Below are 15,719 nucleotides of genomic sequence, written 5' to 3'. Positions count from 1 at the left end.
CTGTAAAAGCACGGCAAAATGGCGATACCTTTGCTGGTATTGGCAAAAGCGTCAGATACCCTTTTGAAGTTACGTCAACGCGGTAGGTCGAATATAAATCTTTGAACGTCATCGCGATTATCATCAGACTTTCAAGGGTTAGACTGCTCAGTTACCTGTTTCGGCGCTCATTGTTCCTTTGTGCTTCCCATGGCTTATGTCCTTTTTGTATGCACTGCCGTCGCTCTTTTCGAATTCGTTTATATCGTTACGAACATTCTTTTCGCTAAAAATCGTTTGCTACTCGTATCAATAAAAGTAACATGTTTGAGTAATTTTTGAAAAAAATCTACGTAAAATTTGTCGAATCGGGATGAGTGAAAACATTCGATATTTACACTTGGGAATATTTTCTACCTTTCCTATATTTTTATTTAAACGATTGCTTAAGCGTTGCAGCAATCGAGAAAGAACATTGATATATTCGCAACTCTAAGAATCCTCAAATTGCAAACTAAGAAATAACATAAAATGACTCACTGCGTAAAATATTCGCTTTCAAGTACGAAAAAATTTTCTCTTAAAAATCCTACGAGCCAATGAATTTTTCTAGATATATAAAATTCATTAACTTTCTACGACCATACAAATCGGTGGAGCATAAAATTTACCTATTCTTTAACCAAGCTGAGCACCAATTAATTTATTTGCACGATAAAAAGATTTACTGATGACAAGCAACATTTGTAAATACGGTAAGCAGAAACCACAATGAATCGACCACTTGCGCGAACGTATCGACTCGAGAATTGAGTTAACCCACGATCAGGAGATTAGAATCGCTTATCCCAGCCAGAGAACCGCCTCTCCTAAACACTTTACATTTCACGTTCTTCGAATAATTCCGTCAGGCAGGATCAGACAGTCTCGTAACTCGTAAATATCTGCCAACACGGATGAGATAGTACAGGAATACCAGAAATGTACTGTTGCCGCTTACATAATGGACATGCGCATAAACAACAAATCCCGCGATTACTCACGGTCGAGCATTTGATTGAAAACGCATCTCTATTCCTCTAATAACTCAATAAAGTCGCGACATTGGATAACGTTAATTGAAATTACAAGCGATCCATTTACGTTCTAGCAACTTCGCACGGCGAAAAAGAAACGACGTCATCGAATACACGGTTTTTCCTTCGAGTTTGATTCTCTCTGTGAACACGTGTTAACGAATCCTCGCTAATTTACACGAATATTTCTGGATGATAATTTGTCCAACGTAACCCCTCCGTGATCCTTTGACATCGATATTTTTAGTTTTTCGGATGAATACGGATAATCGTGTTTCAATGATTATTTATTCAGATTCGTTGAGAAAATGTTCTTATGGACGTCGCGCCTGTAAATATTAATGTTAGACTGTGAATATTTATGCAATTCGAAAACAAAGGAATAGAAAGATTTTGCACGAATGAATGAACTATGGAACTAGGAGAGGCTCGTGCTATTAAAGACGAACGGCGCTGGTAATTTCATCATAATTTGTCAGACCTTGCAACCACGCTCTACTACAAAAAAAATGAATAGTCTATATCCATGGTAATGGATTACGAAATGGAAAAAAACATGAGGCGGCACGCGTCGCAACGACGATCATAGGAGACGCGACTTTTTCTTAGCGATTACCGTCATTTTGATGAAGGAGCATTATCGTTCCTCGTTGCGTTCCTTATAATCGTGAAACACGCTCGTATAATCGACAGTTTCTGCATCGTCTGTTAATGGTGTACTACTTGCTATCGTCGTTTCTTAGTATTGTTCAAGTACTTGGTAGAGAAGAGACATCGATGAGAGTTGTTTCTAGGACGACGTCGTACGATCTGGAAGATTCTTTTGTAGTCTCTAACCGTCGAGCAATTTTTATTTCAGTTTAGTATAACGTTATTGACAGAGATTCATGATGATTCGAGACTGAAGAATTATCGTATTGCGGTTAGAGTTTTTTGTTAACCGTTTTATTATTTAGTTGAGGCTAATCAATCGCTCGTATATTCCACGATTATATATAGAGTATCGTGATTGTTAAGTTTCTGGATATCGTGTATCATAGAAGGAATGCGATGACGTTGAGGGCGTTGCTTCTAAAATAACATTGCGTAAGCTGGAGAATTTAGTCGCGTGGTTGTCTTTTTTCTCATTTAAGCGATCTTCCACCAAGTTATAATCCGAACTTCTACATTGATAAATTTTTTATTACAAAGTCGTTACTTTAATTTTCAATTTCCATCCCCTTTCGTACCTTCCACTATCCATAGTCGATATGTATCGTCAATTAATGACAATCAACGTAACGTCACGTACTGTTGTCACTACATTTCCTAGTAGCACGTGTCATTGAAATCGTATGGAAATATCTGCGGCTATTGTATCTGGCACGGCATTGTGCAGTTCGGGGAACTATTATTATGTCTAATGTTCGACCATTTTTGCTTTCTCCTTGAATTTTAGTCGAATGTACACGTGATGACCACACATGAGCGATATTTATTTAAAAAATCGTTAAAATCTAGATACTACTTTTAAATTTAAATAACATTCTCTTTTGAGCTCAACATTAGGTAAGCGATGGTTCTGCTCGTACGTAACGCCTTCCAAGTATTGCAGCTGTATTTATTGTTAAATATTGTACGACAACAATTGTCCAATTTATGTCTAAGATACAATCAGCGTTGTGCAACATAATGGAGCTCAAAGTTACATTGTTGTTAGTTTTTTCCTGAATCTGTATTCTTGTGTGATCGATATTGTTTACGATTTTTACAGACACACATTGTTGCGTACCACGATTACGTAGTTCCAATAAATTTCGTTGTTAAGTTTTGTTTTACATCTTTCTCCGCTTTCAATTTCATATAACCGATAATCCCGGTATTGTCTCGTAACGCGCAGTAATAAATAATCGATTCCATTAGATTTCGAGGCGTTGATAACGTTCGAAACACAGGAAATCGCGATGGTCAGTTTGTTCTTGAGTCAAAGAACTCCAATGTAATTTTATCTGCTCGTATAATAGATTTTTCGTTTTATCTAGAGGCCATATTTTCTATTCTAAAGTAAGTTTCAAGCGGGGAGATACGCTTGTCCTCTGGAAAATTCGAAGAAACCAAGTTCGTTCGAAATAAACGTCAACCCGGAACAAAGCTCGATTGTTTCGATGCAAAGTGGTAAAAGTCGCTACGTACAGTTACGAAATGTTTTCATTTTGAATTCACCTGGATTTCTGTCAACCGATTCCCCTCGACACTGACAAGCCTGCCGCATCGTTGCGTGCATTCCGATTGTTGACCGTATGTGCGTTCTTGAACTTCCGCTTGTACCCGTATTCACTACGAAAGTATCCGCTCGACTCTACTTAGTGCTGCAGTAGAAATTACGCAACTCGAAACCCTGCATAACTTCAAATTAATAATCTTCTTTTATGTTTTTCAATACTCGATAGAAATATCTCGCGTTCCTACCAAGACAGAGTTATGAATAGCTGAAAGAAAAACTACACGGCCATTAACCATTGAACGGCAAAGCAAAGTACTTCTTACGTAACGCATTACCGCGATAAATTTAACGTTATTGGACAAGTGGATGAAATGTGTAGTTTGTATGGCGTTAAGCATAGAACTAATTAAGCGCGGATGAGAACAAAGATTTTCACTGGTCTCCCTTAGATTTAGCCTCTTCTTGTCTTTACAAAAGATATTCGTTTCAGATAAGCTTTCTTTAATATTCATTCAAAATTTCAAGGTAGAACGCAATTAAAAAAGAAATAAATTCAGTCTAATATTAATTATTTCTCTTACGTGCTTAATCAATTTTCAAGGCCATTTTTACTCTCTCTAATATACACAGTGTCTGGAAACGATACTTCAGGATACTGTTAATTGCCTTTAATCTATGACATCAATTAAAGCTTTATTCTTCGCTCACTCGTTGTAACTTCATCAACGTTATTCCTTTACCGAGTATTGAGCAACAGATTACCAATATCGTTTATCCGTTTCCGCGTTCGACTTTCACCGAACGAAGGAAAACTTCATTGCGACATGATGCGATTACACGCGTACAAAGGGCGCGAGGAAACGAAGGAAGGCAGCAGCGCGTCTTCCCGCGGCAAAAATCTAACTATTTATTACCTTCGTTGTCCGTTAGATTGACTGAATACATCGAGGCTAGCGGTACCGCATACTAGACAACGTGCGAATTAATATTCAATTGCCAATACATCGCTGTTTGCGTGGATTTCTTGGAAGCGTAACGATCGATTTCAATCGCTATTAAATTTATTCCTCCGTTTGACATGTTGATATATGTCGATATATTCTATCGTTATTTAATATGCTATTGATCTATCGGTATCGAACAATTTAATACGAAAGTGTTAAAAATCGAGTCATATTCTAATTAAGAACTTTTGTAACTGTTAAATTTCGAGCACTCTAGTCTAATACGTTCATTAAGAGTATTCGGATAGAATGTACGAAAAGAATAACGTGCCTAAAAGGAAAACGTGTATAATTTCATTGAAAAAGAACTGCAACTGTTGCATTATAGAGTGCATCGTTGCATTAAAAAATAACAAGCTACTGCAAATATGGACATTTCGAAACCATTCGACTTTTACCTTTATTCCGGATATAGTTGAACTTATCGAGCTTTATTATCGCGGTCCCCTGCGACGTCGATTAACAAAAGTCGATTCGCACGATTCGCTAGGAAACCGGAGGAAGAAACAAAAATGGCTCGTTGAGGACGCTCGTGGGCGCATGTTTGCGACAGCGTGTGGCTAGTTAAATCGAAATGACAGCTGCACTTCTGCGTACTCGATTACGAAGATAAAAGCGTCATTTGAACATTTTTATTCGCCGTTCTCTCGTTGTTTCTCTCCCAACGTTTTAATGACGGCGATTTAAGCGAGACGCACTGCCTTTTTGTATCCACCAACCTTGCCGCCCCCGTCATTTGCACTACTTGCTTGCAGCGTCTTACCTAACCGTAATTATTTCACCTAGGAAATCTGGATCCGTTGCACGCGTCAGATGCGTTTTATGCAAAACGAAACCCCGACGTCGGTGCACGTATTTTTAAAACGCTGACGAGGACGTTTCGTACGGACGACAAATGGAGGACGTTAAGTTTTGGACAGCGCGTGCCGTTTCGGTTGATCGGTGACCTATTTCTAAGATGGGATTGAGGTTTATCGCTTTATCGAAGTGACCTGATTTAAGAATAAGCCAGATATTTGAAAACGGAACTTGTAAAATAAGAAGGAAAGAAGCGTTGAGATTTTAATTTACGGCGAAAAATAGAAATTATTTTCATTTTGAACTTACGTTGGGTAATTGTACTATATATAATTTCAGGTTCACGTAGAGGCTCTGTACGAATACTTATTGCCTATATTTCTCGCTTGTTCTTGAGTATTTCTCAATATCTTCGCGAAAGATATAAATAAATATTTCTTTATGAAACTCAGTCTGAAAGTTTAGAAAAATATGTAAATATTTTTTATTTGATAAAATGTTTTAGATAAACAATGTTCGACAAAGTTTCTACCGAAATTGACTGTCATTTCTACACTCACTGTAGATATAGAAAATTTTTTAAAGAAGGTTGCGAAACGAAAAAGATGAAAAGTAATGTTAAAGGCTACGATAAAAATACTCGGCATAGCGCTAAAAATACAAAAATACGATCACGTAGGAAACAAAGGGTGTGACGCTCCTACACAAGCAAACACGAACGAAATTGCCGAACACGAGTTTACTCGCGCTTACTTTCTACCGCTACCAGAATCGTGTGAAATTCGTCAGACGCGATCCAAATAGAAATCATCGATCGTCGAACCGCGAGGGCCAACATGCGCCATTTGCGTCGGAATTCGACGCGCAATTACGGTGCTCCTCTGCAACGTCATCGCTTTCGTAATGGAAGAGGGCCTCGTCGATAAAATCGAATTTTCGAGGCGTTGCCCATAGCAGGAAATCGCGATTCAGATCGACTTCTTCGATTAACAACGCCGTGTCAACGCGTATATTTATGAGCCTGTTGGAAGATTAAAAAGTGCAAAGCATTCGTACGCAGAAACGTATGAAATGTCCAAGGTATTGGTTATAATTTAATCGCAGATATCTATGCAAATTCAAATATCTTTACCAATGTAATTTAAGAAATGGCAGAACCTAAGCAGAGATCTATTTCGTCTACCAAATATTTTAACGAATATTCTTCTTTATAGTTTCGAGTATTAAATGTGCATTCTATACATTTTTGTGTCTTCAAATTTGTATAAACGCATAAAAATCCGCGGTCTACTCGCGATTATTTTGGAATTGCGAGAAAATGATTTAGGGTAGCGTTTCTTTAGTTGCGTTTGCAAAAGTAGGAATTTGCATAAAAATCCACGATCTAATGATCACACTGTAGTAATCGATGGGGGATGAGATTTGCATAAACGTCGTTGCGTGCTGGTACCGCCTGTTGCTCCACATTCCGCAACGCGGTCGTAATGCACGCTGGCAAGGTCCCCCTTTGTCAAGGATGAAAAATTCTTCGCCTGTCAGCCGCATACCGGTTCCTAATTGCCGACGATATTTTCCCGCGCCACTCAGACCAATTAAAATCGCTGACCGTTCGATACTAATCTTTTGAAACGAGTTAGATCTATTGTAGGTATAAGATGATTGATTGGAATAGAAGTCCGAGGGATAGCCCTTGCGGCGCATATATGGAATTGCGTAAATCAAATTTGACACGCCAAGTCTTTTTATCTACAGTCTTTATTCTTTGAAGTGATTGATTCGAAGTGATAATGTATCGAAGATACAGACATCGATACAGGCAAAAGTAATTTTTCTTCTTGTCATTGAAAACCAATGAAAAATATAAACCTATATGTGTGTATATATATACACATGGAAATGTTGTATATTGTTATAAACATACTCGTAGGAAGAGAATAAAAAATGAGACACGAGTACAACATAGTTGGACAAAAGGGTTAAATTGAGATTTTGTAAGACAGCAATATCACGAATGATGTCCAAACACTACGAATGACACGCGATAAGATTTATTCGTCGACTATTTTATGAAGACGAAAAAGAAAGAGAGAGATAAGCACTGATTACGTCAAAGTCTCTAATTATCCTCTGCCTCCGTTTTTAACACTGTTTGCACAAATTACGTTATCATTTTGCGTGGTTGTGCAACCTAAGGCTGAGGACGTGATACGTTTCGGATACATTCAATACATCGTCAATGATAACCTTTATTTTTGCACGCTCGATAAATGTAAAATAGGGAACCGAATTACATACTCAAGATCGAATGGAACAAGATCGAAGAGATCGAACAAAGATGAACAAACCAAACCTCTATTGTGCACGATTATGACCGATCATATCTTCGAGCTCATTTTGATTCATTTCTCAATTATCTCGTAATATTCGCGTGTCGTCGAGTTCTCGTTGGACGTCATCATCACTGTTTTAACTATTGTTTTCGTAGAATACGTTATCACGGTATGTGATTGTACAATCTGACGGTGGTGTAATATGTGTGTTTTAAATACACAGTCAATGATAATCTTTATTTTTACACGCTTAATGAATATAAGGAAGGAAGCCAAATTACATCTTCAAGGTGAAATCGAACAAAATCGTGGAGATCGAGCAAAGGTGAATAAATCAAACATCTATATATTGTGTACAATTAAGATCGATCGTATACTCGAATTCATTGACTTTTTCCTCGTCTATCTCATAATGATCGTTTGATATCATGTTTAAAAAAAAAAAAAAAAAAAAAAGTCCTAGGGCCAACTGCATAACATATTATGTAAATATTATTATTTCTATTTTATCACGCGATTGAACTATCAAATATTTTTCGTTTCTACTTGCTTCCAAAATTTCTTTCGTTAGATATCGTTTGCAAATACAATCAGACCTCGAGATGAAGATCGTTCGATGGCTACAGGAAAAGAACAAAAAATCATACGTACGTAGTCACGAATTTACGAAGCATAGAGCCAGTCTCTCTTTCTACCGCGTCCAAATAACGCATTGACTGTTCCTTACATAATTGGAAAGCGCGCAAGTGATTTTCGTGTTATAAAACTGCATTAATAGGACGGTAATTAAGCCGTTAATGCCCACTGAGCAAGTTAAGTGTAGGGGAATTAGCGCAATAAACTCGAACCTCCTCGACCGCTTCGAACAGTACTTTCCACGATTAATTATAAATCAGAGTGATCGATGCCGGGACTCGTTGCAAATTTTCATCTAATTAGAAAAGAAAAGTTTTCGTCAGAAGCCTGGCTGTTACGAAGTGCCGATCCTATCGATAAACACGATGTTGCAACCATCTCTTCTAGCATCCTTGTTTGAATATTTTTATTAAAATTATACGTTGCTTGCGTAATTATTACCTTCGGTTCTTTTGTTTCTTTTCATAGAAAAATCGATCTCGAAAGAAGCTTCCTGACACGGGACCCGTCTTACTCGATCCTTGCACGGTCTGACAAAATTTTACAAGACACGGTCGCCAACTAATATTTCGTTTTTATAAATGGAGCACTCCTATACTATAAAGTTGAAATTATAAAATTTATTCGGGAAGTTGATCGTGATCACGATCGCGATAGGGACAGGTTCCACCTTTCCCTCCGGTAAGTTACGATCTCTCACGGGTAGTGTCGGCGGGACTGCACGTGACTGCGGTGCACGCGTGACACGTGCACGCATGCCAGACCTACAAACGGCTGTCAGTAGGTCTGACCACGACCAGAGGCGAGGAAAAGTTAGAAAACGTTTTGCGAAACCGACCGGAATCGCTTTTGCCGCGCGACGGAACCGCTTGACCTTGGTTCGACACAGCTCGGGCGAGCTCGCGCCGGTAAAAGTGGTGTGCGTGTCGAAACCACGTCGGGGACAGTTTCAGCGTTCACGTATTTATCATTGCTGCAATTACGATGATATTACGGTACTTGAAAATTCAGGACAACAGGGGAATTTCTGCTGTTAGACGCAATTTACGTGCGCACGCTGGAAAAAAGGTACAAGGCGGCTCGTAAACTAGTTATTGAATAAACCGTTGAATAAACGCGTGTTTTCAGCCTTAGGGTAATCGAATGAGTTCAGATCTTTCAATTAGGGTTGAATTAAGGGAATTCCTAATGAGTGTAATTTCTAAGAATTGATGAAATTCTCTGCAAATGAATTTCCAATGACAAGAATAGTCTTCGACATCGTTGATGTATCATGTAATGGCGACTTATCAAGTTTATCACTGGATTTATATTTCGTTCGATCACAGCAACTCAATTTATCGATAGTATTATTACCATCGTAATCGTGCATGTTAATAACTTGTTTTCGTTTTCATTTTACAGAAAATCTAGCGCCATCAGAACTGAAGAAATTGAGGAACAAGCAAAGGAAACAACGTAGAAAGGCTGAACTGGAACGACAACAGGCTGCCCAAGCCCAAGAAAAGAGGGAACAGCACAATAAGTCGCGGCAACAGACCGATCCCGATTTAGAACAGCCTACGCTAGATGAACTTATACCAGAGAAATTGGAAAGGGTCAGTAAATCGTGTAAATCCGATGATTTAATGTCCTCGAGATAATATGAAATTTAATTCGAGCTATTATTTTCAGGTTGAGGATCCTCTCGAGCAAGCAATCAAATTTTTACAACCACTGCAAGACTTGGCATCGAACAGAATAGAGACCCACCTTATGGCATTTGAAATATACATTCGTAAAGGTACGTAGCAATACAGCATTAGCGACACAAATCATTTGTAACATTCTTCTTAAAGAAAAAGATTAATAATAATAATAGTTGTAAATAATCATTGATTTTTAAGGCAATGGATTTTACTATTAGATTTTATTTAAAAAATCAAACGCCTTTTGCAGGTCGTACGTTGTTAATGTTAAGGTCGATAAAACGCGCGCATGGTCTAGATCCTAACAATCCGGACCTCCACACGTGCCTAGTACGTTTCATGTTGCATACTAACCGCTCGCCGTCTGAAGGACCAGTAGGCGAGGTAGTAAAGCGACAAACTGCAGGAATCTACTCGACTTCAACGCCCACTCAATTGAACGCGGAATTCCTAAAAAAGAATCGAAACTCACTGCCGCATTTGCTTCAGGGTGCGAGGATGTTGTACGTCCTGGACCCGTCCGCTCAAACAAAAGCTCTCTCCCTCGCCACAAACATTGATGATCTCGAAGGTGTAACACTACAGAATTGTACAAAAGTATTGGAATCGTTGCGCAATGGTGACTTTGGCCATTGCGACTCTACAATCGCCGACTACATGGCGAAATGTCACAAATACTTCCCATACGCGACCGCTTTTCGACCGCCGGAGACAAAGCTGACGGTGACGATCAAGCATCAAGAGAAAGAGAATTCCATCAAGAACTGATCCAGGCACGCGCTATCCAGCGTTAGCGAATCATTGCGTAGTTAGACGACGAGGCAATGGAGGAGGAGTGTGCTGAGATACGCTCTAATCTACGTTTAAGAAAAAGAACAAAAAAAGAGCAAAGAAACTAACGTTGAATGTAAAAGGCACGCGAACGAATGAACATATGTAGTGAAAGAAGAAGCGAAATTGGCGGATTTAATATTGATAATTATTAAACATGTATTATACACGAACTGTTCCTGGGAAGATTCATGTAGTGTGAACAGTGCTGGGACAGTGCTGAATAAATAATCTTTAATAATAAATTATAACACGATGGGACGCGAGACAAGCGCCTCTGGCACGGTCCCGAATTTTAGGTGAACGAAGAAAAAGATGGCTTTAGTTAAATATTAATTAACAATTGGAACAGAATGAATTAAACGAGCACTCTATCAACAGAGCGGTCACGTTGAAAAGAAGGATTGACAAAGTGTGAAAATGTTTAGTGCATAGATGGGATTGGGGCAGGGCAGGGAGGGATGGGATGAAGTACAGTGTGTAAAATATATGACGTGCGTAAACTAACACATTGGTACAAAATACAAGACTTGTATACATTCGTATGCGCGTTCTATGAATATTTCTACTTGATGTTAAGGTGTACTATTTTCAGCGATGTCTACGTAAATACTCTACTGTGTAGAGTTGAGAAACTAGACGATCATCGAGCACCGATAATTGTACCACGCATGTTCGTCGCTACTTTTTGAGAATAGACTTTATTCCAAGTCGTATGCTAACTTCTCCAGTTCACTTCATTCGCAAAAACCGTTCAAACTTGTCAAGTGAACGATCTAATGTTTTTCTTCTAGAAACACAATTTTATTCCTGTGTTTAAAGCCAGGGTAATAATCTACGTTTGGATTGGAGCCCTGATATTCCATCGAGATAGCAGTCAATATGGAAATAGCATCCATTTGCGAAAGTCTCTGTGAAAGTTATTATAAGAACAATAAAAGTGCATATATTGTGTACGCAGATTACCAAAGTATATGATAAATCGAAAACAATAAGTGTCAATAGCAAAACAAGCAAACGAAAAAAATATCATACATCTGTATGTCAACAGATTACAGAAATTTTAATAAAAGGTAATGTTCAAATTTACCGATACAAATCGAACGATGTTATGATTGCCTCGTTTATTTTCTGAAATACCAGTACATACTTATAAGTCGTGAGTTTCCTTGAATGAAAAAAAAAAGTAAAAGAATTCAATAAGATACAGATACTAAAAACTAGCGATAATGTTTGTATATATTTCACCTACTACTTTAACAATATATATGTATAAATACATATACACACACATTTCCTATCTTATTTAAGTCATAGAGTATAATTTTGCGATTAGTTAATGTTATGCCAATGTTGAAAGCTCACTCAAAGTCGACTTAATGGTAATCATAAAAATAAGATATTTGCATCAAGTCATAGTAATGTATATTTAACATTTCAATTTATTCGTAACATACAACGGACAAAAACTCAATACGTACATCCAAAATTAATCGATGGAATAATCTTCTGTCAAAATATAATGAATACAATTGTATTGATTGAACTGATACCTTCTGTAAATGCATGGAATGTTTCTCAGGGCTACATAAATAATGTCGTAACATAAGCGATAATGTAGAAGTTTTACTCATTCACTTTACCATTAGTCATTTAATTATTGTACAATGCAAAGGAAATATGATATGACCACCATGCTAGTCTATCGATATACGAAGTGTTTCTTCTTGTAAAAGACTATCATTAGAAAAATTAATGCATATTATCATACATCATTCGCATCATACTCAACTTTTCGACCATGCATCTACCGAAGTGTTGCTATCTTTTAATATTATTTTTTTTCTTATAATACATTATTTACAGTACGCTTAAACTCCTGCATAATTATTACATTTCGAAAAAAGATATAACTATATATATATATATATATTAGTTATAATATATATATATATATGTATATTAGTTGCTCCAATCTTTATCGGAGGTTGTTACCTCAGTATAAAAATTTCTACTCCGCTCATAACTAATTATTAAATCTTTAAGAAATAAACAATGTTGATTAAGGATGGTACATTAATTTTTAGAAGATTCAGTTTAGATTTGCCTTTGAGTCCTTGATTTAATCGTACGAGCAAACGATAAGCATGGGTACCTCAACCCATATCCTCTTCCATCTCCTCATGTAAATGAATTCATCATATAGGTTTCATGCAAAATTTTTCAACGTATACGATTAAGTTCTAAGGTGATTTGTTATTCGAATTAAAAAGACTTAAAAAAAAAAGGAAATAAAACAAAAAGGAATAAAAATTGGAAAATGAAGTCAATGATTATTTAAATGTGGTTATTACTTTATTTTGTATTAGTAATATACTGCCATTTGCAATAAGCTGTTATTATATTTTCTGCAACTGCTATTTACAGATTGAATAGTTTATGATTTGTACAAAAATTACCCAAATTTTATGGTATTAAAGGATAACATTTATACAACCAAGTACGCTTTTTACAAATGTTAATATCTCTGTTTATATATAAAATACCCATACATTTTTACAATATTAAATATTTTTCTATATGATGAATTCAATCATCACGTGTAATTACTTTCTTTATGTAACTTTTCTCCATTATAGCGGTATTTACAAACGTGAAGTAATATTTTAAAGACAAGAACATGGATATGTATAGTATGTATATAAACGTATCATTATCGTATGCATCAAAACTCTGTGTTCAATTCCTGTTTGTTGTTACATTAATAACAAGTCAACATGAAAATATTATATCACGTATCAACAATCGCCTCTTCTTCAGACGTTTTGTAAAAAATGATATTGAAATATTATTTTATCATGGAAATGATACACACTTGTTACATGTTTCTACCATGCCATATTTAATCGTACTACTGTTTACATTTGTACAGTACATCGTTTGCAATACTGTTGCAGATAATATTACATCTTGATGAAAGCATAGTATCTTTGTATTATTGCTAAATTCTTTCATTTTCTGTACATTGTTTTATTTATTTTCCACAATATTATATGGATAATGTTAAAACTACAAATAGACTTGTAAAAATTTAAAATAGGGGGTATTCCTATTTTCCATCTGTACCTAATTTAGTTCTGCATGTAAATACTGGTAACGAGTCTTTTTACAGTAAAACTGTAATTCATGTTTATGTTAAAGAATTAATATTAATTACAGATTTAAACCTGCAAAATGTCACTAAAAAATGAAATAAATCATGAATATATACACTGGAAAGCTTTTCATTACAGACATTGTCATCTTTGTCACTTACATTATTTTTGTTCAACTATTTCCATTTTCAATATTTATTTCCTTATCTTCAGTAGAGTCGACCTCATCAAAATCAATAATTAACTTTTTGTGCTTAGGAATATATTTGCTAGAAAAAGATTTATAATGTTATTAAATAATACTACAATAATAGTTTAATATTATAAATGAATTAATGTTAATACAGTTTAGACGTACATTCTGCACACATTGAAACGCATGTATTAAATACTAGAAATTTGAATTTTAATTAATAATTTTAAGGAAATAAATCATGTCAAGTAATACAAATCTTATGGTTTCTTGCCATAATCTGACACTTATACAAATTTAATAAGAATAAATATATGCAATTTGCATAATTCAAATACCTATATGTAATGCCTGCGGCATCAAACATTCTTTTTGCAGCTTGAATTTTCTTCTTCTTTGCATATTTATCTGACACATATTTAACTGTTCTTATTCCAGACTGTATTATTACTTTAGCACATTCATTACATGGAAATAGAGAAACGTATATGGTACAATTTTTAATGTTTTTATAACCCGTATTTAAAATAGCATTAATTTCTGCATGGCATACTGCAAATTCATTATTATCATTATTACAATGTAATATTACATTATATTATATAATAGAAATATGATCATCGTGACAATTAATGAGATGTTATTAGCTCACCGTATAAAGACTTTGTTTCCAATGGATCGGCAGACTCTTTGGTCCAAGGAAAAACATCATCACTACAACCATTGGGCATTCCATTATATCCAATACCTAGAATTTGCTTCTCTTCATTTATTATACATGCACCAACTTGAGTACGAGGATCTTTGCTACGTTTCGCACTTAAAAAGGCCAAAGCCATAAAATAATCCTCCCAATCTATATAGCTTTCTCTTTTATTGTTACTAGGCTGCTCACTATAAAGATATAAAATTATATTACATCAATTAAGTAACTAATTATTTTATTAAAGGTTAGAATATCGTATGTAATATACCTTTCGGAGTTGATTTTTTCAATAATTTCGTTGTTATTGTTTGATGTCATTTTTGTTAAATTTTATAATTATATAACTTTTACAAAGAATTTCTATTTGTAATTTAATTCAAACTATTTAATCAATGAACAATAACACAACCCACTATGTACACATTAGAAATTAAGACTAAACTAATATTTTACCAAGGTAGGAAATACAGTAGTCATTAACAAGACCTACCTACTACCTGACTACCTTAAAGTAGTCATTAACAAGAAAGGCGAGTTCAAAATTCCGTTAGCCAATTAAACGATTACAAAAGACCGGTTTCATGTTGCAAACATATATGGAAAACAAAAATCATTGCATCATTACAATATATGCTTAGGATTGAATAACTAATTATTTAAAGTGCCTATATAGTTATTTAAAAAAAGATTATTCTATTATTTTGGAACTTTGAAATTAAAATTTTAAACTTGTAGTTGCGTTATCTACAGAGTAACAGATGAACTACAGTAAAGGTTGCGCTATCTACAGAGTAACAGGTGAACTACAGTAAAGGTTGCGCTATCTGCAGAGTAACAGGTGAACTACAGTAAAGGTTGCGCTCTACAAACTGTACAGGGTATGTATTTTCAGGTATGAGAAAGATTTCTTTACAGCCGGATTATTCATGATAGAGTGTCAAACATATATATAATATCTTATAGAAAATAGAATAACATTATACCATACAGCATAATTCTAATTTTCTTAAATCTATTGAATTACATTAATGTCAGTTTGGAAGGAAACAATAAATAAAATTAATTTATCAAGATTGCAGAACAATTGATTTTAAAAATAGTAAGTCAATAATAACTTTTG

The 15,719-nt window shown here is 35.5% G+C and overlaps 2 protein-coding genes across 2 annotated transcripts in view; one reads left to right on the top strand and one right to left on the bottom strand.

The window, feature by feature from the left end:
- Window positions 1-11,740, top strand: part of LOC126915828 (N-alpha-acetyltransferase 15, NatA auxiliary subunit) — a 45,152-nt gene extending 33,412 nt beyond the window's left edge. The window contains exons 9-11 of the mRNA XM_050720905.1: window positions 9,431-9,624; window positions 9,701-9,809; window positions 9,965-11,740. Of these exons, the coding sequence (XP_050576862.1) occupies window positions 9,431-9,624; window positions 9,701-9,809; window positions 9,965-10,482 (821 nt within the window). The 3' untranslated portion in view covers window positions 10,483-11,740. The remainder of the gene's footprint in view (window positions 1-9,430; window positions 9,625-9,700; window positions 9,810-9,964) is intronic.
- A 213-nt stretch (window positions 11,741-11,953) lies between these two features.
- Window positions 11,954-15,059, bottom strand: LOC126915854 (deoxycytidylate deaminase). The gene is made up of 4 exons (XM_050720966.1): window positions 14,868-15,059; window positions 14,546-14,787; window positions 14,232-14,445; window positions 11,954-13,969 (listed from the first exon to the last, which is right to left on the bottom strand). The coding sequence occupies exons 1-4, from the start codon at window positions 14,915-14,917 to the stop codon at window positions 13,873-13,875; spliced, it is 603 nt and encodes a 200-aa protein (XP_050576923.1). The 5' UTR covers window positions 14,918-15,059; the 3' UTR covers window positions 11,954-13,872.
- Window positions 15,060-15,719: the final 660 nt, after the last annotated feature.

Source organism: Bombus affinis, chromosome 4 (assembly GCF_024516045.1).
Source record: "Bombus affinis isolate iyBomAffi1 chromosome 4, iyBomAffi1.2, whole genome shotgun sequence".
Taxonomy (NCBI): Eukaryota; Metazoa; Arthropoda; class Insecta; order Hymenoptera; family Apidae; genus Bombus; species Bombus affinis.
The sequence above is the reverse complement of the archived record's forward strand: the minus strand, read 5'-3'. Positions and strand labels throughout refer to the sequence as shown.

Bases quoted from the DNA above. Each gene is read 5' to 3' on its own strand.
- LOC126915854 (XM_050720966.1), bottom strand. From the start codon at position 14,917: ATGACATCAAACAATAACAACGAAATTATTGAAAAAATCAACTCCGAA. The intron at 14,446-14,545 runs GTGAGCTAATAA...ATGAATTTGCAG, and splicing joins GGAAACAAAGTCTTTATACG to TATGCCATGCAGAAATTAAT. The intron at 13,970-14,231 runs GTATTTGAATTA...ATCTTTTTCTAG, and splicing joins GCCGCAGGCATTACATATAG to CAAATATATTCCTAAGCACA.